Here is a 21,978-nt window from a genome sequence, read left to right on the forward strand (position 1 = left end):
GCCGCGTTGAAATGGACTGGATTGCCGCAATTCCTCTTCGACTGGCTGAACTGGGGCTACTTCCCTTTGCCACGATGCCAGAAAGGGGAGGTTTTGATCTTCAACAACCATTTTGGTATCGTGGCACTCTGCGCTTGCCGTCTTACCCCAGGTCCACCTCGACAGATGCCACTCTACTGGCCCGTCGACACAAAGTCAATTGTCGGTCGGTATGTCACTGGCTCGCTTAGTGCTGCAGTTGCATGTCACTACAACCAACCATGACACGATTGCGCCATCTTCTGAACCTTATGCTACTGCTTTGGGACTGTATTGCACGGAATGCTCGCGACAGCGAGATCCCGTCCAGGTCAATCACTCCGTCATGGCGAATATGGCTTGCACAAACTGCTTAAATATGTCCTGTGCCGGACCACCATCTCTGGGAGGAAAATTCTATCAGCTGCCGGGAGGACAACCACAATAGGTCAGCCAAAAGTGAGTATTTCAGCGTTCTCTTCCACCAGGACAAACAGCGACAACCATGAACGTCGACCGTCCAGCCCGGCGGATTCGTCTCCCATGGCAGAGACGCGAGTCGATACTTCCCAACGAGGATGAGACACTAGTCTCTCGCCGCGTCCCCCTTTTCAACTTCCTTCCGCTCGGTGTGAAAAACCACCTTGTCGCCATGCTGGGTGAGTTTGTCGGGACCTTCCTCTTCCTGCTCCTGGCGTTGGGAGGGACAAACGTTGTCAACACAGCGCCGGAACAGGGCCAGCCCGTCGACCTGGCCGCCAACCCTGCCAAGCTGTCGTTCATCGCCCTGTGCTTTGGGTTCTCCCTAGCGGTGAATGCGTGGGTATTTTTCCGGATCAGCGGTGGACTGTTCAACCCTGCTGTAAGTCATCGTTGTCATTCTCCAAGCAAAGCTCCTCCTATCGGGTAGTACCGTGCGGGCATGACTGATTCCACAAGGTCTCTCTCGGAATGATGATCGTCGGTGCCGTATCCTATCGACGCGGCTGCCTTATCACCGTCTCCCAGATCCTCGGCGGCATCGCCTCGTCTGCTGTCGTCTCCTGCCTCCTGCCCGGGCCGCTCAACGTCGGCACGTCTCTTGGAGGAGGAACATCCGTTGTGCAAGGTCTCTTTATCGAGGTATGTATATGTATATATATATGTATATACATGTATAGCCGAGTTCCTTGTCTACACACCCTACTGTCCCTCAGACCTCGAGTCACACACTCACGCATGTCCTTCTTCGCTTTCAGATGTTCTTGACCGCTCAACTCGTCTTCACCATTTTCATGCTCGCCGCCGAAAAACACCGCGCGACCTTCATCGCCCCCATCGGCATCGGCCTCTCCCTCTTCATCGCCGAACTCATGGGCGTGAACTATACCGGCGGGTCCCTGAACCCCGCGCGCTCGTTCGGCCCTTGTGTCGTCCTGCACTCCTTTGACTCTTATCATTGGATCTACTGGCTGGGGCCCGTCCTCGGGGCGTTGATCGCCAGCGGGTTCTACATGTTCATCAAGGCGCTGGAGTATGAGACTGTCAATCCCGAGCAGGATGCCAGCGGGCATGAAGGCCGGGCGTTCGATCCGCGGTCGGGTGTTGAGCAAAGAATCGACCTCGAGAGTGGAGAGGAGAAGCCTGGTGCTACGGGTTCTACTGACGGGGCGTAAGCGTTGAAGCACCAACACACGGGTGCTGCTGGTGATATATAATGTAGCAGACGAGAGAATACTGGGAAGATCTAAGCAGGGTTGCATGTGCGAGTGCGGATCTCGAGGCTGGCGCTGGCGCTGGCCATGGTGCCAATGCTCCCTATTTCTCTCCGGCAAAAGGCGATGTGAGCTTACTTAGCTATGTACTAGTATGCAGGAGAGTTAGAGCCAATATATGATAGTTCATCACGACTTGTGTGGACATCCGCGGAATAGTTGATGGCTTGAACACCATGGCCACAAATTCCACCGCGAGCGCCGGTTTGATGTTAGGATAGCCAGAGGGCAGTAGTGGGAAGTACATATACATGAGTCTTCCGCTGTCTCTTCATATCTTCGAATCGAATAGGTCCTATCCTCAGCCCGCGCTGGCAGACCCCTGAAATTAGGCGTCCCATACGCTGGGCGTTGCGAGAATACACAGTACCACCACGGTGCTGTGATACAGTCCATCTTGGACTCGGTCGCCGGGTACACAGGACTTCAAAAGTCGCCAAAGTCTCCCTCAATGAACGTTCTAGCTGAAGCGGAGCGATTCGAGGCAGAAATGCAACAGTCATGGAGGGATGGCGAGAGCCCACCCAAATGCTGACGCTTTCCCCTACCGGACCGATGCTGTGCATGCTCTGGTCCCTCCGACTGGTAAACGCTCGGGAGTGCCACCAGGAACGACCAGAAAAGAGCAGCACAGAATACTCTTCACAAGATCACAGATGACCTGGTGATCAGGGGCTGGTCGGGTGCTTTCGTCCCTTTCGGTTCAAGTGCCTTAAGAAGGCTGCCGCGACCGCGTTGAGCTGGACTCAGTTGGGAGATCAACACTCAAGTACTCCCGTTCGAGATGTCTGACAACCTGCGCACACTAGCCACGCCGTTTCGGATGAAATAGGCAATGCTGGGCAAAGAGCTACGGTGGCGGATACATGCTGATAAATTCGAACCGTCGGCAGACGAACCCTCTTTCGAGGCTCTGATTGCGCATTCGACTCTTGAAACATGAGTATTGTCGCGCTCTGCGCTCTCAAGCATTGTCAACCTAAAGGACTCTCCACCAAGGATTCGGTGGGCGCTGATCGACAACGATCGCATCCTAGGAGAGTTCCGCGGATCGTAAGGCGAATACATCACGCTTATAGTAGCTGAAAATCCCAACAGAAGACAATGCTGGCCCGGCAGGACCGGGTCACAGCCAGACATCCTTATGGATAAGAGGCTGTAGATTTGTGTTCGGAGGATTCCTCGGTGCTGGTGCAATGGTCTCACCTCCAGGCAGCTCGAATGCCACCATCCACGCGCTCAGCTTGTGCATCTCACGAACGAATCTTCATATATTCGTCACGGCAACTGGTGCAGTACTCATCATACCAGTCCGTTAGCTCCTTGCCCACGCCGGTGGAGTTCTGTGACAGGTCGCCTAGCACAATTCCCTCCACGACTTGACAGCGGCGATGCTCCGCCGTCACCCACTGTTCCCATGCAGCCAGCATCAATTCTTTCTCGACGCTGTTTACCACTCGCACCGCGACCAGAAGATTATGACGGTGAGACGCCAATCTCTGCCGATTTTGCTGCACCTGTGCTGCTGGGCTGTCGCTTCGTCCCGCGTGGATATATTGAGGATCATGCTCGTCATAGAAGACTTTGTAGCACGCACTCGAATCAGAGGCAGGTAGATGTGCGTCACGACTGAGAACCTCATCCAAGTCACTGAGGTATACGGCCCGACTCATGACAGTGTCTGGGGAAACACCGAGTCTAGCCATGAAGTTTCCAGCTTTGCGCTCGTGCCACCAATCCAGCGAATCGCGGTATGTGTGCCAACTATTGTATAGTGCGGATAGGACAAGTGCGGCTAATATAACTTTGTTGGCGGAGAAGGTCCTCGCCAACCACCTCAAAATGCTCAAAACCGACTGCAGGAGGGTCGCTGCAATACTCTCAGCTGTGGAGGTGGCGCTTTGGGCTAGCAGCCCAGTCATGCTGCGGGTAGTCGGCTGTCTTCTCAGTTCGATGTTCACGGCTGCTGCATCCATCAGAAGCTGCGTGGTCTCTGTCGAGTGGCCCACTTGACCGAAAATCTGAATGGCTCTCTTCGTGCGACTATGCGCGCCGAGTTTGCTGACTTGATCCGCAACGAGGTCTACAAGGTCTTGACAATCGAGTTCGAGGTCGTACAAGGCCTGTCGCTCGACGACGCCACCCAACAACCAAGCCGGACGGAGCCATTCGATTTTGACAAAGACAGCAAGCTTGCACTTGGCTTTGGCGGCATGGGTGATCACGACCTTGCTGACAAGGCGATGATTGTTCTGGTAGGGCAGATGCCAGGGTGTTCGCTTGTCTGTAACGACATAGCACAGATGATCACTGTTTACGTCGATCACCTGGTAGTCTCGAACCCAGGCGTATGATTCTCGGCCAAGGAGGCTTACAGTTGGGCTGTTGAAAGTCAACTCTCTTCGAAATCGTCCTTCCCCTAGACTCAGCCATGGTCCCTGTGATATATTCTTAGCTCGTCTCTCGCGGTGTAGGAGCTGCCAAAGTATGCTCTTATCTCCAAACATGACGTGGAATAACGCCTTTGCGCTAATGTCGAACTCCTTTTCGACCGCAAGCCGTAGATTCCCAGGCGGCGCATATTTTACCGGTAGAGCAGGAAGCTTGAACTTCGATTCCCGGCGTCCTATTTGGGTGTGATGGAGCGCACGATCGATTCGTAGTGGGCCTTTCAACTCTGTCCCTGTGGTTGAAGCCCTGCTTCGATAGCGCGGACCGCCTGTGTCGACCGGCGTGTTCGGCGACACGTCCTCCCAGCTTTCGAGGCTCGGACTCCGATCAGGAGTTTCAGTCTCCATCCTGATCAAAGCCTTCATGATTTCCTCCAAGCCCAAGGGTGAATCGGATACACTGTTCCTGATCAAAAAGTTCATTCGCCTTTGTAAGAGCCTCAGCGGCTCCAAGAACGTCTTAATCGTGATCCTGCGTGCATTTCCATCTCCTGTACCTTCTTTGAGGTGCAGAAAGATGAAATCACAATCTCTCCCAGGAGCAGCGGTAGCCTCGTCGATTGCACTGAGAGACACGCTAGATGTGAGGACCAGGCCCAGATGGTTGCTGTAGAAATAGACGTCTCGTGGCGTCACATACACTCGGCCTGGGAAATCTTGCTTCTCGCTGGGATTCCAGGTCGCGCGAAAAACCATCACCAGACGATCATCGCGCCTTAAGGAAGGGAAGAGAAGACGGAACTGTGCATCCTGCGACTTAAGCTGCAGAGGATAGTAATTCGGGAACTCAGGTACCAGGAGTTCGCTGCTGAGCTGGTTTGCCGTGACACGATCCACACTTATAGTGTTCCTATGCTGTCTCTTGCTCGGCGATGGTGTGCGACTGCGCGCCCCCGGTTGAGGGATACTCAGATCAAGGTGTGGAATTGGACTTTGCGAAGGAAGAGCCGAGCGGGCTGGGGAAGCCAGCGCTTTTGGAGGTGAGGAGGAGGGCACCAGGGCAGGACTTCGGTTGGCCAGCAGCTTCACCTCAGCTCTCTCATTGCTCTCAGCGCGCTCAAGTCGGTTGACATAAGCTGTGCATGAGGTTCCCCATGTGTTGGCCAGAATACCATTGGGGATCCCTGTCTTGTCGGGAGCAGGACTTAGGCCGCGCTCACCAGTGATGATCACTGCAGATCGGCTCAGATTCGTCGGCGACGGAACGGAAGCAAGAGTCGACGGTGCTAGGCTGCTGGCAGGCATATCTCGAAGAGCCAAGGTGAAAGTACTTCGCGGCTTGGGGAAGTCGCCTTCGGTATTGGGAACAAGAGGGAGACTGGGTCCGACAGGCATTGAACCGTGGCTAGCTGCTATCAAGCCCGCAATGCCGCCTGGCAGATTTGGTGTGGATGGGCTGGGAGACACTTGGGTTGACGCTGGGCTTTTCCTGTGCAAGTCCAATCTGGAAAGTATGCGAGAGGCAGTGTCTCGCTGCGCAACCTCCTCTAACGCTGTCGACCTTCTGGACAGATCCACACTGGTCTCGCGTCCGTGCTCTGTGCCAGGAACAGGGAGAGTATGTGTCTTTTCCAAGGCAGGAACGTCCTCACCGGCGCCTGGCTGCGTCGAGCTAAGGATAGACGCCCCAAACTCGGGAACTGGTGGCGCACTTATCGCAAAGGCAGCACCGGCCTGCAGGTTTCCACCGCCGGAAACCATGGTTGGCAAAGCATCGCCATCATTGACAGCCTTGGACTTGGCTGTTTGGAAGGCGTCTATCCAGTCAACGAGCTCTGCCTGTGTTTCTGCTTGCAGGAGAATTGTGTTTTTGTTCGTCTTTAGCTCGAAGCAGAAGCGACGTTCTTCCGTGGGAGCAGGACGGACATTACACAGTAGAACGCCAATGCGCTCGCTCTCTTCAACCCCTGCTGCTGTTGTGCTCTGTAGCAGCCAGCCAAAGACCCCACTGCGAACAAATGCCCACCGCTTCACCCAGACAGTCCGAGTGGGTTTCCCGCTGTAGGTTCGCAAAAACAACCAGCCTTGCTTCTCGCCTGTCTTGGAAGCAATTTTCTTCGGGGAACGCTGCAGTGTGGAAGTGCTAGCGCTGTGACCGTGGCCGGCGTGGTGAGGAACAGTGGACAATGTGTAATCCTCCAACTCGCGTGAGGGCCGGGTTTCTAATTCAGCAGCATCCTCCAGTTGTTTCTTTGCGGCGAGTAACTCGCTACGGAAGATCTTCTCGCTGGACTCCATCTCCGTTAGCCAGCCCCTAATCCTCTGCATCTCGTCAGCGCTCCGCCCAAATGTAGCCGCAGTGTTATCTCGCGACATCCTCATCTCCCGCCACTGGTCAAAGAACATCTTGACGAGTAGTCTGTCCAGTGCGAAGCGAAACTGTGGGGTCAAGCTGAAAAAGTCCATCATGGCTTTGATGTAGACCTTTCGAGCCTCATGCAGTTGGAAAGCTTCCTCTCTCAGCGAGGACGGTTCCTTGGATTTGCCTAATCCAGCGTATTTGCCCTGAAGATGTTCGAATGTCTTTTGGGCCACTTCCACCGCGCGGCGAGTCTCCTTAAATGCCCGCAGATCATTCTGCAGAAACTGTCTGATAGGATCAACGACCATCGAAGACAACCTCTTGACCACCGCTACCATGCTCATCCAATAGTCTTTGGCTCCATCGCCGTACCTCTTCATAGCAAGCACGCTGTAGTCATGGTCCAGCATTGACTCAGACAGAGAGGTGGGGAGGATGGAGTGGGCGATGAAGCCGTTGAGGACATTCTCCAGGGTCAGAGATTCGGCCACGAGTCGGGTGGCGGCTTTGGCATACTCATCGAGCCATTTTTCGAGAAGGTCAACCTGCTCGCCGTAGTGGACAACTGTAGCACGGGCGGTTGGGGAATCGATAGCGGCTTCCTTCAGTCCGACCGGGATCAGGTTGATCAATCTTCCCACCTCGTCGGGAGGTTGCAGCGCCTGCGCCATGGTTGCTGTCACGACCTGAGGAGCGGAGTAGGTAGAGGAGGGATTGTAACCGAGTGCAGGCGAGTCATGGGTCAGGCTGTCTCAACGTCTGCGCGCACAAGAAGTGAAACAGTATCAGAAGGCCAGGCAAGGCGATAATAGGTGAATTGGCTCAGCCGAGGGATTCTGTTAAAAAGTTATAGACTTGATAGGTACGAGGACTACAAAACGCGTCTTGAGGTTGGCTTGATTCGGACTCGAGGGACCAACGACGTCAAGCTGCGCATCGGCGCATCACACACCGACCGGGGCTTGGAGCCAAGACAGGTCAACAACGTTGATACTGGACGCACCACGAACGCAATGGGACGGATGTCTACGGGAAACAATCCTGTGGCCGAGAAGGCGTTAGCAATTTCTATGAAAACTCACATCATAATGGAGCCGAGAGACGAGTCTCAAGGGATACGCAGCCTCCATCCCATTAAGTCACTTGTGCGCAGATGAAGCATTGCAAAGATTCACGGCTGCGTCATGTCTGCATCTACTGTGTACTCGACGGAGTTGTCATAATTCTTATAGGCCTAGTATCCGCATAAATAAATAAGTCACGAGGAGCATATTCGACTCGCGGTTCAAATTAGTCGATGACAGCTTTCCTATGTTTGGCAGCTGTTCCTGAAGCCAGGCTCTCAGAAAGAATTGATAGCGGAGCAGAACCTACAAAGCAGTCGGAGCCGCTAACAATATTGCCAAGCCTCGGTGTCGCAACTTTCCGTGCGCATGCGGAGAAACTTTTTGAGCCACGGAGCCACGAGCATGGCAAACCTTTCCGACCGACATAGATCCTGAATCCATAACCGCAGAAAAAGACCTTCTTGTGCATGCTCCAGCCTTCTCCAGCCATGGTTCGCGAGTTGTTAAGTAGCGACTCGTCCGATAGCGAGGACGGGGCGGCGGAGATCCTATCAAAGCCGGCGCTCAAGGTCAACGAGGAATACGCCCGGCGCTTTGAGCATAACAAAAAGAGGGAGGAACTGGCGAGATGTATGAAATCGCCTAGCGGCTGAATTCAATCCGAATACATGCTGACTCCTGTCACAGTGGAAGAAAAACTCGGCAAATCCTCCACGGCTCGAAAGCGCAAGCGAGACGCAGCCGACGATGTGGGCAGTGACGAATCTGGTTCTGATGAGTCGACGAGCGAGTCCGAAGATGAAGGGGAGTTTGCTACCGAGGCGCTTGACAGCGAGATCATGGCTACCATCAATGCCATTCGTTCGAAAGACCCCCGAGTCTACGATGCGTCTACCACATTTTATTCTCAGGCCGACGATGAGCAAGAGGTGAACGCCAAGACCAAGAAGGAGAAGCCAATGAATTTGCAAGACTACCATCGACAAGTTCTGCTTAATGGCGGTACAGTCAAAGACGAAGAAGACGCTGCTCCGTTGTCATACAATCAAGAGCAGGAACAACTGAAGAAATCAATCATTAGTGAAATCCACGCAGCTGCGGCCCAGTCCGATGATGGAGGTGAGGAAGATGGCACCGGCGAGAACAAATTCTTGGTTGCGAAACGCAAGGAGAAGCCATCTAAGAAGCAGCAGCCTGTTTTAGACGTTGAAACCGCGGACAAAGACCCTGAGACATTCCTGTCAAATTTCATGGCCTCGAGGGCCTGGGCAACTTCAGATGCTGCGTCCCTTCACCCCTTTGAATCGGATGACGACGACGAGGAGCGCCGAGCAGAAGAGTTTGAAGAAGCATACAATCTCAGATTCGAAGATCCGGAGAAATCGAACGAGAAGCTGCGCTCGCACGCGAGGGATCTGGCCGCGAAATACTCGGTGCGGAGGACCGAGGCAAACCCGAGACAGAAGAAGAGAGAGGCCGAAAAGGCCCAGAAAGAAGCTGAGAAGCAGTTACGGAAAGAAGAGAAAGCTCGCCTGCGTAAGCTGAAAATTGAAGAGCTCGAGGAGAAGGTGCGGAGAATCAAGCGGGCCGCTGGTATCAGGAGCAAGGATATCCGGCCTGAGGACTGGTCGCGTTTCGTCGACGGCGACTGGGACGATGCGATGTGGGAAGAGGAAATGCAGAAACGCTTTGGTGATGAATACTATGCTGAGCAAGATGCTGCGAGCGACAGCGACACAGAGGGGAAGCGGAAGCCTCGGAAGCCCAAGTTCGAGGACGTCATCGACATAAAAGATATAGTTCCCGATTTCGAGGAGAACGAGACGGCGGATTTCAGCTTGACAGAGGAGGAAAAGCCGGCAAAGAGGCGGAAGAAGAACAAAAAAGCGGAGGAGGACGACAAGAGAGACGCCAGGCGGGAGCGAAGGATTATCGAACAACTGGTCGATGACCAACTCCAGATGGAACTTGACGCATCCGTGCCAAACAACAAGAAAGCCGCCGGGTTCAGATATCGAGAGACATCACCAAAGAGCTTCGGTCTGACCGCCAGAGATATCTTGTTAGCCGAGGACAAAGCCTTGAATGAGTTCGCCGGCCTGAAGAAGCTGGCATCTTTCCGCGATCCCGAGAAGAAACGGAAAGATGCAAAGAACTTGGGGAAGAAAGCGAGGCTGAGGAAATGGCGCCTGGACACGTTTGGTAATGAGGAAGGTCTCAATGCGAGCAATTTGATCCCGCCGCAGCTGGACAACCAAGAGAAGGTCGACGAAGATGAGGGTGGAGTTGACATAAAGACCGAAGGAAAGAAGAAAAAGAAGAGAAGAAAGAGCAAGAAGGCGAAGGTGGAAGTCGATGCTGTTGCTGGATGAAAGAATATCCGTGCGACTGTAGCCAATTCAATGCTCTACACTCTTGCCATGCATGAGACGTGTACGGCACACGCACCTGTGACAAGTGTGGAAGTGTAGCACATGGGACCCAATTGGTAGCTCGTAACTCGTAGTCGACAGCTGCATAAAGAGCCGCACTTTCTCGAAACAAGCTCTAATTACGAGGTAGGTACTCCGTACTTCCTGCAAATCTGGAGAATTATGTGGACCGTTGGAAAAAATGTACAATGTACGGAGTACTCGGTGGTGCTTTGCGGTAAAATGGGCGGCGACAGCAGCTGAGAAAAATTATCCCACGCCCGACCGGACAACCCGAGGCTGCGCCCGGACAAGCGCGATAGGGGCAACGGTTGCTATGGGCTGGCCCAGCCAGGAGAATGATTGGGGTGAGGAGGTGTGGATGAGGTCTCAGCCAAAAATTTTGATTGCAGACGATAATTGCCCGGGGCGGACCTGAGGGCCTTCCTGCTTGGGGGTTGATGGTCGCTCGGGAAGACCGCGCAACGCAAAGCACAACGTGAGATCAGGGCCTTGCCGTATCGGGTTTAGCACCAGTCGAGCTCCAATCCCTTTGGAAAATAACTGTCCGCTTCAGAACTTCGATTCTCTCTTTTTCGCATCACTGCATCTTCCTCCTTCCTTGGTCCCATCATTTCCTTCCCTTCTCTCCACTCAATCATAGTCTTCGGTCCCTTGCAAACACCGTCAAGATGGCGAAGGGGTAAGTCCGCGCTCATTCCCATCTCATTTCGCAGGTCTCTCAGCCGCTGGTCTTTCGGCCACCTCCCTGAGCTGCATCAGCACCATCTGGGGATCCGATCAATGCTTCCACGTGCTCGACACTAACTGTTCCTTCTAGAGATGTGAACCAGGCCGACAAGTCCTTTATGGGCATGCCCGGTAAGCCTCGCCCTCGTCGACGTTCGCCCTGCTGGACTCTTCTAGTCTCGGAGATCCGCTTGACGATATTTGATGTCATGGATGCTGGTGGCTAACGATACGGAAAGGCTTCGTGGTTGATTTTTTGATGGGTGGTGTGTCCGCTGCCGTCTCAGTAAGCATAACCTGCCTGCGGTCCGATCTGAGAATATCGAAATCTAACGCGAATCTGCTAGAAAACTGCCGCTGCCCCCATTGAGCGTGTCAAGCTCTTGATCCAAAATCAGGTATGCCAGCCTGCGACATCCATTGCCTATCCCCTTGGATATATGTCACATGCGATGCGATCGTTCCCACCTTTCTTCGGCGCGACTCTCTCAACTTTGGTTGAAGAATTCGCTTATCATGCTCCTACCACCATGATGACATCAACCTCGGTCATGCGAAAGGAACAATAACTTACACTCAAATTACAGGATGAGATGCTTAAAGCCGGTCGTCTCGACCGCAAATACAACGGTATCATCGACTGCTTCAGCCGAACCGCAAAGAGCGAAGGTGTCATGGCTCTGTGGAGAGGAAACACGGCCAACGTCATCCGATATTTCCCTACTCAGGCCTTGAACTTTGCTTTCCGCGATACCTACAAGTCGATGTTCGCTTTCAAGAAGGAGCGCGATGGATACTGGAAGTGGATGGCTGGTAACTTGGCCTCCGGTGGTGCCGCTGGTGCCACTTCCCTGCTCTTCGTCTACTCTCTCGACTACGCCCGGTACGTGCCACGCCATTGATCAGTCATTGGGATCTAGTGCTAACTATACACAGTACTCGTCTTGCCAACGATGCCAAATCTGCTGCCAAGGGTGGCGGTGATCGTCAATTCAACGGTCTTGTCGATGTCTACCGCAAGACTCTCGCCTCCGATGGTATCGCCGGTCTTTACCGTGGTTTCGGTCCCTCCGTTCTTGGAATCATCGTCTACCGTGGTCTCTACTTCGGCATGTACGACTCGATCAAGCCTGTCCTCCTTGTTGGTCCTCTTGAGGGTAACTTCTTGGCCTCATTCATGCTGGGCTGGGGTGTCACCACTGGTGCTGGTATCGCTTCTTACCCTCTTGATACTATCCGTCGTCGCATGATGATGACGTCTGGCGAGGTACGTATATCACCCGAATTCTGGCGAACGAGTCTAACTGGTTGCGCAGGCTGTCAAGTACAAGAGCTCTTTCGATGCTGCCCAGAAGATCATGGCCGCTGAGGGTGTCCGATCGTTCTTCAAGGGTGCTGGTGCCAACATCCTGCGTGGTGTCGCCGGTGCCGGTGTGCTCTCCATCTACGACCGTACGTGTCTCATTTCCACCGTCTGGTACTATGCTAACCATCTCACAGAGGTCCAACTTCTCATGTTCGGCAAGAAGTTCAAGGGTGGTTCCGGTTAAGCGCCTCTACACCTAAACGCGACGATCCCGACAAGCGACTCATCCGATCGCAAAAATGGTGTACCAGTGGATGCACGGTGTAATGTGTAGTGCCCTCAGCTGGAAAGGGAAGAAAACAGTGTACGATGAATTGGTGAAGCGTCCGTGGCCGCAGTTGGCAGCACAGGGGATGAAGAGAGGATGAGGCACATCTTGCAAATAGAGACGTCAACGACCGCACAACGGAAGGGGACTGACGAGGGATCATGGGTTTCGCGTTAAGCAACTTTCTCGTTGAGACAGTCGTTGGGGGTATTGTTTACAATATGCAATGGGGTTTCTGGCTTTCCCATCATTCGCTCCTCGAACACTCGTCATACACTCGCAAATTGTACGTTATTGCCTCGACCGCGCAGTTTTCAGCTTCGCCCTTGTTCCGTCCTGCTCGTCCTCGCTTTGGGAAAGGGCTCATTCTCGTTATGGCCTGGCCACCTGCGTTCGGCTGCCGATCAAGGTTGAATGAGAGTACCAGGCGTCGGTTTGTGTGTCTGAAGGGCAAGTGAGTGAGTGAGTGGGTTGGGTCTCAGTCGAACTTGAATTTCCCCTGATCCGGCCTGATTTGACTTTTCTGAAGCTCTTCACATTTACTCCGTACTGCCTTGTCCTTTGCATTAATGAGGCTTTCTCGGTGGGGGCGATGTACTACTTGCGGCTCCTTTTGGAACTCCACGAGCGCAGCCATGTAGAGAACAGTGCTTCTGATATACCCTGTACACGACGCATCCACAATACATTCTCATTCACCTCGCGCCTCGTCTGAATTCTGATGTTGTCACGCCGAGCTCAGTCCCTCAACGTCAACTTCGACGTCGGATTAGGTCGTCGGAGGACTTGACGTCTCAGAACGATTCTATTGTTTCCGCAGCCTGTCTACTCTGTAAACGATCGTCGTTCTACTCTGCAGTCGTTCATCAACGTCTCTTTGGCCGCGACCCGGTAGACGAGCAAAGGGATGAAAGTCTAATGAAGTAATGGAAAAGATCCCGTGAGCACGATTCTCGGACGAATGTCACCATATTCATCGGACTGCTGCTGCAGCCAGGTCACAGCATGTCCACTCCCCGCAAGCTGAAGGGCAGGCTGCACAACAAACCATACCATAATTTTCTCGGTCCACATCTTTCTTGCCCGCTGCTATCTTCCATCTTCCTCCCCGTTGATGGTCTTCCAGATTTGCTTCTCTGTCATGCTGAGTCTCTTCCCTGCGGCTCGTGCCCATGACATGGCAGTCTGCACTACCGTGTTGTCACCATCGGCGCTCCCGTTGGGTGACCCAAATGTCCATTCCAGGTCTAATATTCCGGCTCCTCTTCTCGTCGCTGACATGGGAGAAAGCGTGGCTCTGTAATCCGTCTCTTGGCAAGATTCGATCGGCTTGTCGTCAAAGGAGGAGTGGTGATCCTGTTGGTAGCCGGGAGGGTGCGAGAGATCTTGCGCTTCCGGCACTTTTGGGAGGGAGTAGGTTGGCGATGTGTAGTTGTAGCTTGGGCTTGTGGAAATGGAGGTGACACCTGCGGAAGGGACCGAGCGTACGGGCGTGCAGACTGTGCTGTGGTAGGTGGCAGGGTGGATAGGGAGAGGACGTGAGTGGGTGGGTGTTTGCGCTTGTGTTGGGGCAGCCGTCACGCGCGGTGGCGAAGCGTCGGGAGATGCATACGCACTCGGTTGAGGAATGTTGAGACAACGTGGTGAAGCCGGCGCGGACGCTCGAGGGGTGGGACTGATGGAGTACGGCGACGGAACGGCGCCCGGCTGCGGTGGTGGAGGAGTGTTCTCGGATGTGGCCAGACTAGCTGGCTGCAGCGGCGCGGTTGGTGTCGGGTTGCATCTGCTGTTGTGCGTGCTGGCCGCCGTGTTTGTGGGATGAGGAACGGCTGCTCGCGCAGGCTGCGATGGAGATGCACCCAGGGCGGGCTCTGTGGAACTCGGACGTGATTCTGCAGTAGAAGGTGTGTATCGAGCGCCAGCAGTGCTGGGGGAGGTCCCGAGCGCGTGCGAAGGGAGGTTTGTGTTGATGGCGGAAGCCGTGTGGACTGGAATCGGCGCCATCGTACTGTAGCTGCCTGTATATTGCGTGCTGCTTTCTCGACGGTCCTACACTTGCTTGATCAAGGGAGATCTTTGGTTTGACGGTAAAGAGAGACAGGGACAAATAGTAGAGACGGAGGGACAACGGAAGTGGTATACTCCTTTCTATCGCTCCCAAGAGAGTGATGATGTGGGTGGCAGGCCGTGCGTTTGCACTCTGGACTCGAAGAATGCGGGCGCAAGACAACTGGCGTCATTGATTTGTGGAAAGATGCGCAGACTCACCACTCCCTTGCAATCGACGACCGCAACAAGGGCAGAGCGCGACGGCGAGGTTGGCCGATGGGACGAGCGATCTTTAATCCGGCGACGTCGAACAAAGCGTCTTTGTTGACCGGACACCTCAGCTCGAGCAGACGTGGTGTTTTCTCTGACACAGGCAGCGAATTAATTACCGTGAGACGAGTCTCTCTGTTTCCCTCTGCCGTTTCCGGCAGAAGTACACAAGCAGGTCTGCGGATCGGAACCTACGGAGATCCAAGTGGCAGGGCTGAGACGAGGGTTACACAAAGAACGTGGCCGCCGCCGCTTACGGACGGACAGCGAGTCTGCTTCTGGTCCTTGGTGTCCTTCTGACAATGTTGACGCATGCCAAGGCGGGCGCTTCGATGTTGCGCCTCGACGACGCTCATTGGTCTCTGCCGCACTGCATGGATGCTGGCCGGAAAAGTCAATATCGCTACCAAACCGTGACATTCCCTTCGATGCCGGCAACATGCATGAACCAACCCAGACTGGCCCGAGACGCCCGTAAGAATTGTATTTCTGTCTATCTTGCCTCAGCCTCGTCAAATCAACGTGACGCGCCGTGCCGGGACGAGTTCTATTTGGGTTGGTCGCCAGCGTCCAACCACCTGACGGTTTCACGACCTTCTCCGCCGGACCGCGTGCTTGATCCGCATCGTTTGATTCGCCCGTCTTGTCTTCTCTATACCAGCCTGTGTGCTATTCCCACTGGCCTCCTCATCACCCCCCAGACACTCTTCCTTCAGACGGGCCTAAGCCGGCTTTATCCAAGGCGGCCGCGCCTAGACCCTGGCACCGAAAAATTCGACATGGGATCAATGTTGCATTAACTGCATCGATTTCTCAAAAAGAAACCTTCCGCCGACGTATGAAGCTGGTGCTGGGCACATTTTTCCCACAAGGCTACTCGTTTGCCCAATGTACGACAGACCGCTCCCTGCACCTTCTCAATTTGGTCCTGTCCGTCGCTGGACCATCTCCCGATCGAACCATCGCTCACCGCGGGGTAGGATATAGCCTGGTCAAGCCAACTCTGTCCCGTGGTCACCGGCGTCTGAGCCAGTGCCTATGGTCTATTGGCACCCAACATGTACGGCTCTCTTCTCTTCTTACTATGTCCGAATTTAATGAAACCAGGAAGTTCGGCAAGCAAATCCAACGCCAGCAGTTGGATCTCCCCGAATATGCCGCCAGTTTTCTCAATTACAAGGCCCTGAAGAAGGTGGGGCAGGCCATGCAACATGCTCGAGATTTTCTGCTCATTTGCTCGTGCAGCTCATCAAGCAACTCAGTGCCACTCCTACGATCACCGCACAGAGCGGTTCCACCACCACCGACACCCAGGCCGCCCTGAGAGCGAACAAAGAGGTTTTCTTCTTTCGACTGGTAGGGATATAGAGCTGACCACTCCGTACGCACAATTTCTGATCCCTTTCCCAGGAGCGCGAGATAGAGAAGGTTAATGGCTTTTATCTGCAAAAAGAGGAGGAGGTATTGTAACCCGAGTCCGTGTTACCCACTCAAGGCTGACTACTGTCAGTTTTCGCTTCGCCTGAAAACCCTACAAGACAAGAAGAGAGTCATACAAGCAAGACTGGCCGCGAGCTCGAGACTCTCTGCAAGTTTCGCAACCTTGGTCGAGGGGTTTCAACAGTTCGACAACGATCTCAATAAACTTCAAGTGCGGCACAGGCTCAGTTCTAGTGGTGCTTAGAGGCTGACACAGCGCAGCAATTTGTGGGCGTCAACGAGACGGCAATATCGAAAATTCTGAAGAAGGTTCGCTCCATCTGCCACTTTTTAGGGAAGCTGACGGTGTAGCTAACCTATGCTAGTGGGATAAAACGTCAAAGGTGAATGGAGGATGCGCTTGTTTAATTGTTGGACTGTTGCTGATTGTGTGACTAGTCAAGGACGAAAGAAATCTACCTGCAGCGAGCCGTTGAGATCCAGCCATGCTTCAACCGAGATGTGCTTCGAGAGCTCGCCGATAAAGCCACCACCGCCCGACTCGACCTGGAAGCATGGGCCGAAGGCGAAAACATACAGTACGAGGTACCGAGACCTCAGGATCGCACAATTGGTCAGCGCGTGGGTACAGAAGAAAGTGACATTGACCTGCAGATTCTGCAGGCATCTGCCGCAGGCAATGTCGCAGCATTGCGCGAGTGGTTCTTGAGGTTAGGCACTTCACCGGACGCGCGCGATCGTTTCACCCGAATATTTCTGGCGTCAATCTCTGAAGCGCCCGATGAATCTTTAAACGTCTTCTTCCACTCGGGATTGATTGACATCCATGCCGAAGACGACATCAACGAGCGCAACTGCTTGCATGAGGCGACGATATATGGCAAAGAAAGCGTGTTGAATTATGCCCTCGAACATGGTGTGGATCTTACACGTGTTGATGCCTATGGGAGGGTGCCCTTACATTACGCATGTTTAAGAGGAAGGATTGGTATGGTTGCGACGTTGTTGGCTGCCGGACCGAGCACAATCGACCTCAAAGATCACGACAACTTCACCCCTCTGATACACAGTATCGTCCGTCATCGCATCGACTGCGTCCGACTTCTGCTCGCCAACAATGCCAGGATCGATCCACAGTCCGACAACGACCACATACCCCTAAACCTGGCCTGTCAGCATGAGTCCATTGAAGTCGCAGGTCTGTTATTGGAGAGAAATGCAAGATTACTGGCCGATGCGGAAGGCCTCTTCCCTCAACATCTTGTCGCCCGCTCAAGCCAGAAGCCTGACCTCTTGATACTGCTTAGACAGCACGGAGCGGACCTCAATCAACGTGACAAGCTGTATCAATGGACACCACTATTTCACGCAGCAAGCGAAGGCAGAGTCGAGTGCTTGCGGGCGCTGCTGGAAAATGGCGCAGATCCAGAAGCTCTCGACGAGAAGGGGCTCACGGCCATGTATTACGCCACCTGGGAAGGCCACCTGGAATGTATGGATCTCCTGTGGGCGCGGACCAGCCAACATCGCGCTGAACGAAGATCTTCCACCAGACTGGGAGTCGTCGCTCCCCCACATAGTCAAATGCTTGCAATGGAGATCACCCCGGAAGAGCCCACCGCGATGGACGCAGATGGCATCCCAGACCTCTCCCTTCCACCACCAATCATGCCACTACGTCGATATGGCCACAGCTTCCTCGACACCAAAACTTTCATTGCAATCAACTTCGATCGTGCAGCAAAAGCGATACAATTCTTTAATGAGGCTAGGTATCCTGCCGCACGCCTGACGATCTCTTCGAAGACCTCCGACCTCATCCCCCGCAATCTGATGCTTCCGATACAAGAAGACTCGAGATCTGTCTATTACCAGATAGAAAACCTCAGCACTTTCTCCTTGGATTTCGAGATTTTCCCGACCTTCGGTTCAAAAGTCATCGCCAAGACAGTTGCGCTTCCTGACGTTTTCCAAGCAATTGAAAGCAGCGCCGGGAGTTGCTGTCTACCCTTGTTCGATCCACGGCTGCGCGCGGTTGGGCAGATCCAATTCAACTTTCAGGTCATCAAGCCTTACCCAGGAAAAACGCTAGAAATCACACAATTTCCGTTTTATTGGAGACAAACTAGTGCCTTGGATGACCAGGGCGGGTCGATGACGGGCTCAAGTCTCTCGGGCGACTACCTCAAGATCACCGTGCAACTCACCCGTGACAGAGTGCCGGTCATATACCCGTCCTATTTTGTGCCATATCACAATCTCGAAGTCTCACTGTGTCAGCTCACATATGATACTCTTGCGAACCTTGGCATGAGTGGTAACCTTCTACTGAACGACGGAGCGCCGGCTCTGGAAAGCGTCAACATCATTGACTGGAAGGAACGCCTTTCAAAATCGATCTTCACTCTTCGCGGCGTTTTGGCTGCTGTGCCAGTTCAGCTCAATCTCAATCTCCACATTCTGTATCCCTCCAACTATGAAGATCTCAACCTCGGAGTCTACTCGAATACCGACATCAACACCTTCGCTGATGCGATCCTGACAGAAGTGTTTAACCATGCGCGGGCCCTACGAACACAGTCCCCAGACCTGACGCGATCTGTCGTCTTTTCCTCCTTCAATCCCAACATTTGCACCGCGCTGAACTGGAAACAGCCAAACTACCCCGTCCTGCTATGCAACGATCTAGGCCGCCTGCAGAGCGCCCTGCAGTCATCGAGCAACACCCTCGAAGCAGGACTCGCACGGGGCACCTCCATCAAGGAAACTGCTCGTCTCTCACAGATGAACAACTTCATGGGATTGACTTGCTCGGCGCGGATCTTGCAGATGGTTCCTGCTCTGACAGAAACGATTAAGCAAGCCGGGTTGGTCCTTGTTTCCGATGCGTCTGCGGAAGACAACACTGCGCATGGCCTGGAAGCTGATGGTGCCATTTTCGCGATGAAACCGGATGGCGTCAGTGGTGTCATGAAGGCGAATGGGATTCTCCGCTTTAATGAGACTGTCGACATGTAGTGTGCGCCGACCTTTGTTTGCTGATGGCTGACGGCTGACGTTCCTTGAGCGGCAGGATGGGAGCTCAGTGCTTATTCAACCAGTCAGGAAAACATCTCATCAAGAGACCTAAACACATCTTTCTACCGAGGATATCTGAGACGGGGCGCTCTGGGGCATAAGCGTTACTGGTTTTAAGACCGAGTCTTTGGCCTTGACTGGGTTACTATGGGTGGCAGCGGTGTCTTTTTGCATAGCTTGCAGGGGCCCTTGCGGAGTCGGGTCAAGAGCCCAGCTGTAAGACTGTAGCGGTCTTGAAATGCAGCGAGATAGATGAGAAACGGATTTGGGGACACAGTACGAATCGGCCTCCCATTGGCACCAGACTGGCTGAAGAACAAGCCCGGTGGAGAAGACGAGCCCCAATTGAAGGCGGTACATACTTTGCATGTTCCAGGCTTGCCTATTGGATTCCGACACGACCAAGCTTTGCCTACTCATGCTTGTGCATTACTAAGTGCTTCTTCTGTAGCGCTGGTAGATCGCTGGCTGTCGGAGGGCTGGCTGAAATCCTCCTGGAGCGAGGGAACAAAGGACGGCAGCTACGCATCGTCCCTCACATTGCGGTTGGGCTGCTATGTTGCTTCTCTGCCTCGACCTTGCACAACCCAGCCGGCTTGCATGAATTGACAACCCCTAGGTCAGCTATGGACATTCCCCAATCGACGGGATCCGAGCTGAACGAGGAGGAAATCAAGAACACGAATGGTGATGTCACCCTCGACGATGAAATGCGGTCGCATGTTCGCCTTCAAGCGATACGGAAGAACCCCTGGGCGTTTGCCTGGTGCCTCTACGCCGTTTCGACGCTTCTCCTGGCCGTCTACGAGGACCAAGCGTCATACGCCATTCTGGGGATACCAGGCTTTCGAAGAGATTTCGGGTCGTACTACGAAGGCAGCTATGTGCTTGCAGCCTCGTGGCAGTCCGCCTTTCAAGGCGCTCCCATCGCGACGTAGTGTCACCTTCCCCAGCTCCCTACACACCACACTGACAGTTCTCAAGCCGCGTGGTGGGTGCGCTGACGGCGGCGCCAGTAGCGGACTACATTGGCCGTCGCAAAACCCTCATCGTTGCCGTGGCGCTCTCCCTCGTCGCAATAACGATGGAGTTCGTGGCCACGACGAACGGTCTTTTCTTTGGTGCGAAGCTCCTGAGTGGCATGGCTGTCGCTGCCATCGAGGCCGTCTGCGGAACTTACCTAGCTGAGGCACACAATAGTGTTTCCCTCTTTCTTTGCTCCTGCCACACTAACACGATTAGCAGATCGTCCCGACGGCTCTGCGTGGACTCATGACCGTGCTTCTCCCCTTTGCTGCGGGATTTGGCGCCCTGGTCGCCGCTCTGATCATCAACAGCAGCGGCAATCAGCCCGATCGGTGGGCGTACAGGACCGTCTTTTGCAGCCAATACGCCTTCGCTGCCGTGCCAGTCATCTTTATCTGGTTCATGCCCGAGTGAGCGAGCCGGCATGAAGTCAATCACCCTCCAGCACTGACACTAACATTGAGGTGTAGATCACCGTGGTGGCTCTTGAGCAAGGGCCGTGAAGACCAGGCGCTGAACTCGCTGCATCGACTCGGCTACAGCACGTCCAGCGGCGAGGACGTCAAACGCATGGCCAGCATCAAGGCGACACTGGAGCAGATCCGGCAAGAAACGGAGGGTGTCACATACCTCGAATGCTTCCGCAGGTCCAACCTGCGCAGAACCATCGTCGCCACGGCGCCGCTTTCGTAAGTTCAGTTGAGTCGAGCTCGCTGTCTCGAGGCGAAGCCGCCGTGTGCTGACTTTTGTGGCGTGAGGGTGCAAATATGGAGCGGCATTGTCTTCACGGCCCTGTATTCGACCTACTACGCCCAACTGGCCGGGTACAGCACCTCCATGTCGTTCAAGCTGCTGGTCGTGCAACAAGTGCTGGCCATGACCGGCAACATGATGTCCTGGACGCTGATCGACCGGATCGGCCGCCGCGGGCTCACCGTGTACGGCACTCTGGGACTGACACTCCTCCTCTGGATCATGGGTGGGCTGGCTGTCGGCGGGTCGCGCGCCCAGCTGAAGGGCGCCGTCGCCATGGTCCTCCTGTACACGTGGCTCTACAACCTGACGCTCGGGGCCACCGCGTACACGTACCTGACCGAGGTGGCGACGGCGCGGCTGCGGGCCAAGACCATTGCGCTCGGCCTGGCCACGCAGAGCGGTTTCGGCTTGATGTGGAGTTTCGTGCTGCCGTACCTGTTCAATCCGGATGAGGCCAACTTGGGGGGCAAGGTCGGGTTTATCTTTGGCGGTGTGGCGATTCCGTGTGTCGTGTTTCTGTGGTGGTACCAGCCCGAGACGGCCGGGCGGTCGTACGACGAGCTGGATGAGATGTTCATGAAGGGAGTCCCTGCGAGGGCGTTTGGAGAGTATAAGACCGAGGCGCGGGCTACGAGACAACAACTCGTGAGAGGGAGTGCGTCTGTAGACGGGCCTCCAGACCACATACCTTGCGTTTAGCTAGGAGCTCAATGCGGCGTGTCAGTGATATCAACACATTTCGGTATCGATATCGATATCGATTGGCATATCTCGATACGAGCTGAGGCGAGAGTAGATTCCCAAGGCACATCTCCCACTGTACCGAGTACCGTCTCCACATTCCTCCGTCAACAGTACGTACACGAGTCTTGTCTGTTCCCGTCCTGTCCCGTCCTGTCCTGCTCTCCGTCGTGCATTCCCCCGTCTCGGCCCTCCTCTCCCTTTTCTCTCACCCATTAACCACGAGTACTGG

At 54.3% G+C, this 21,978-nt stretch overlaps 7 protein-coding genes across 7 annotated transcripts; 5 read left to right on the forward strand and 2 right to left on the reverse strand.

Moving 5' to 3' along the window:
- Window positions 1-523: 523 nt before the first annotated feature.
- G647_06477 (uncharacterized protein) lies at window positions 524-1,673 on the forward strand (the record flags this gene model as incomplete). Its single annotated transcript, XM_008730797.1, has 3 exons — window positions 524-880; window positions 958-1,140; window positions 1,257-1,673. 3 exons carry the CDS (start codon window positions 524-526, stop codon window positions 1,671-1,673), a joined length of 957 nt encoding a protein of 318 aa, XP_008729019.1.
- A 1,352-nt stretch (window positions 1,674-3,025) lies between these two features.
- On the reverse strand, window positions 3,026-7,195 carry G647_06478 (uncharacterized protein; the record flags this gene model as incomplete). Its single annotated transcript, XM_008730798.1, has 1 exon — window positions 3,026-7,195. The coding sequence occupies one exon, from the start codon at window positions 7,193-7,195 to the stop codon at window positions 3,026-3,028; it is 4,170 nt and encodes a 1,389-aa protein (XP_008729020.1).
- An 884-nt stretch (window positions 7,196-8,079) lies between these two features.
- G647_06479 (uncharacterized protein) lies at window positions 8,080-9,963 on the forward strand (the record flags this gene model as incomplete). The annotated part of the gene is made up of 2 exons (XM_008730799.1): window positions 8,080-8,221; window positions 8,279-9,963. The coding sequence occupies 2 exons, from the start codon at window positions 8,080-8,082 to the stop codon at window positions 9,961-9,963; spliced, it is 1,827 nt and encodes a 608-aa protein (XP_008729021.1).
- Window positions 9,964-11,345: 1,382 nt separating this feature from the next.
- Window positions 11,346-12,302, forward strand: G647_06480 (ADP,ATP carrier protein; the record flags this gene model as incomplete). Its single annotated transcript, XM_008730800.1, has 4 exons — window positions 11,346-11,635; window positions 11,689-12,019; window positions 12,069-12,204; window positions 12,253-12,302. The coding sequence occupies 4 exons, from the start codon at window positions 11,346-11,348 to the stop codon at window positions 12,300-12,302; spliced, it is 807 nt and encodes a 268-aa protein (XP_008729022.1).
- Window positions 12,303-13,475: 1,173 nt separating this feature from the next.
- G647_06481 (uncharacterized protein) lies at window positions 13,476-14,390 on the reverse strand (the record flags this gene model as incomplete). Its single annotated transcript, XM_008730801.1, has 1 exon — window positions 13,476-14,390. One exon carries the CDS (start codon window positions 14,388-14,390, stop codon window positions 13,476-13,478), a length of 915 nt encoding a protein of 304 aa, XP_008729023.1.
- Window positions 14,391-15,789: 1,399 nt separating this feature from the next.
- On the forward strand, window positions 15,790-19,163 carry G647_06482 (uncharacterized protein; the record flags this gene model as incomplete). The annotated part of the gene is made up of 7 exons (XM_008730802.1): window positions 15,790-15,897; window positions 15,951-16,061; window positions 16,116-16,166; window positions 16,216-16,356; window positions 16,407-16,454; window positions 16,511-16,528; window positions 16,584-19,163. The coding sequence occupies 7 exons, from the start codon at window positions 15,790-15,792 to the stop codon at window positions 19,161-19,163; spliced, it is 3,057 nt and encodes a 1,018-aa protein (XP_008729024.1).
- A 686-nt stretch (window positions 19,164-19,849) lies between these two features.
- Window positions 19,850-21,704, forward strand: G647_06483 (uncharacterized protein; the record flags this gene model as incomplete). Its single annotated transcript, XM_008730803.1, has 5 exons — window positions 19,850-20,157; window positions 20,208-20,424; window positions 20,469-20,659; window positions 20,720-20,938; window positions 21,008-21,704. 5 exons carry the CDS (start codon window positions 19,850-19,852, stop codon window positions 21,702-21,704), a joined length of 1,632 nt encoding a protein of 543 aa, XP_008729025.1.
- Window positions 21,705-21,978: the final 274 nt, after the last annotated feature.

Source organism: Cladophialophora carrionii (genome assembly GCF_000365165.1).
Source record: "Cladophialophora carrionii CBS 160.54 unplaced genomic scaffold supercont1.5, whole genome shotgun sequence".
Taxonomy (NCBI): Eukaryota; Fungi; Ascomycota; class Eurotiomycetes; order Chaetothyriales; family Herpotrichiellaceae; genus Cladophialophora; species Cladophialophora carrionii.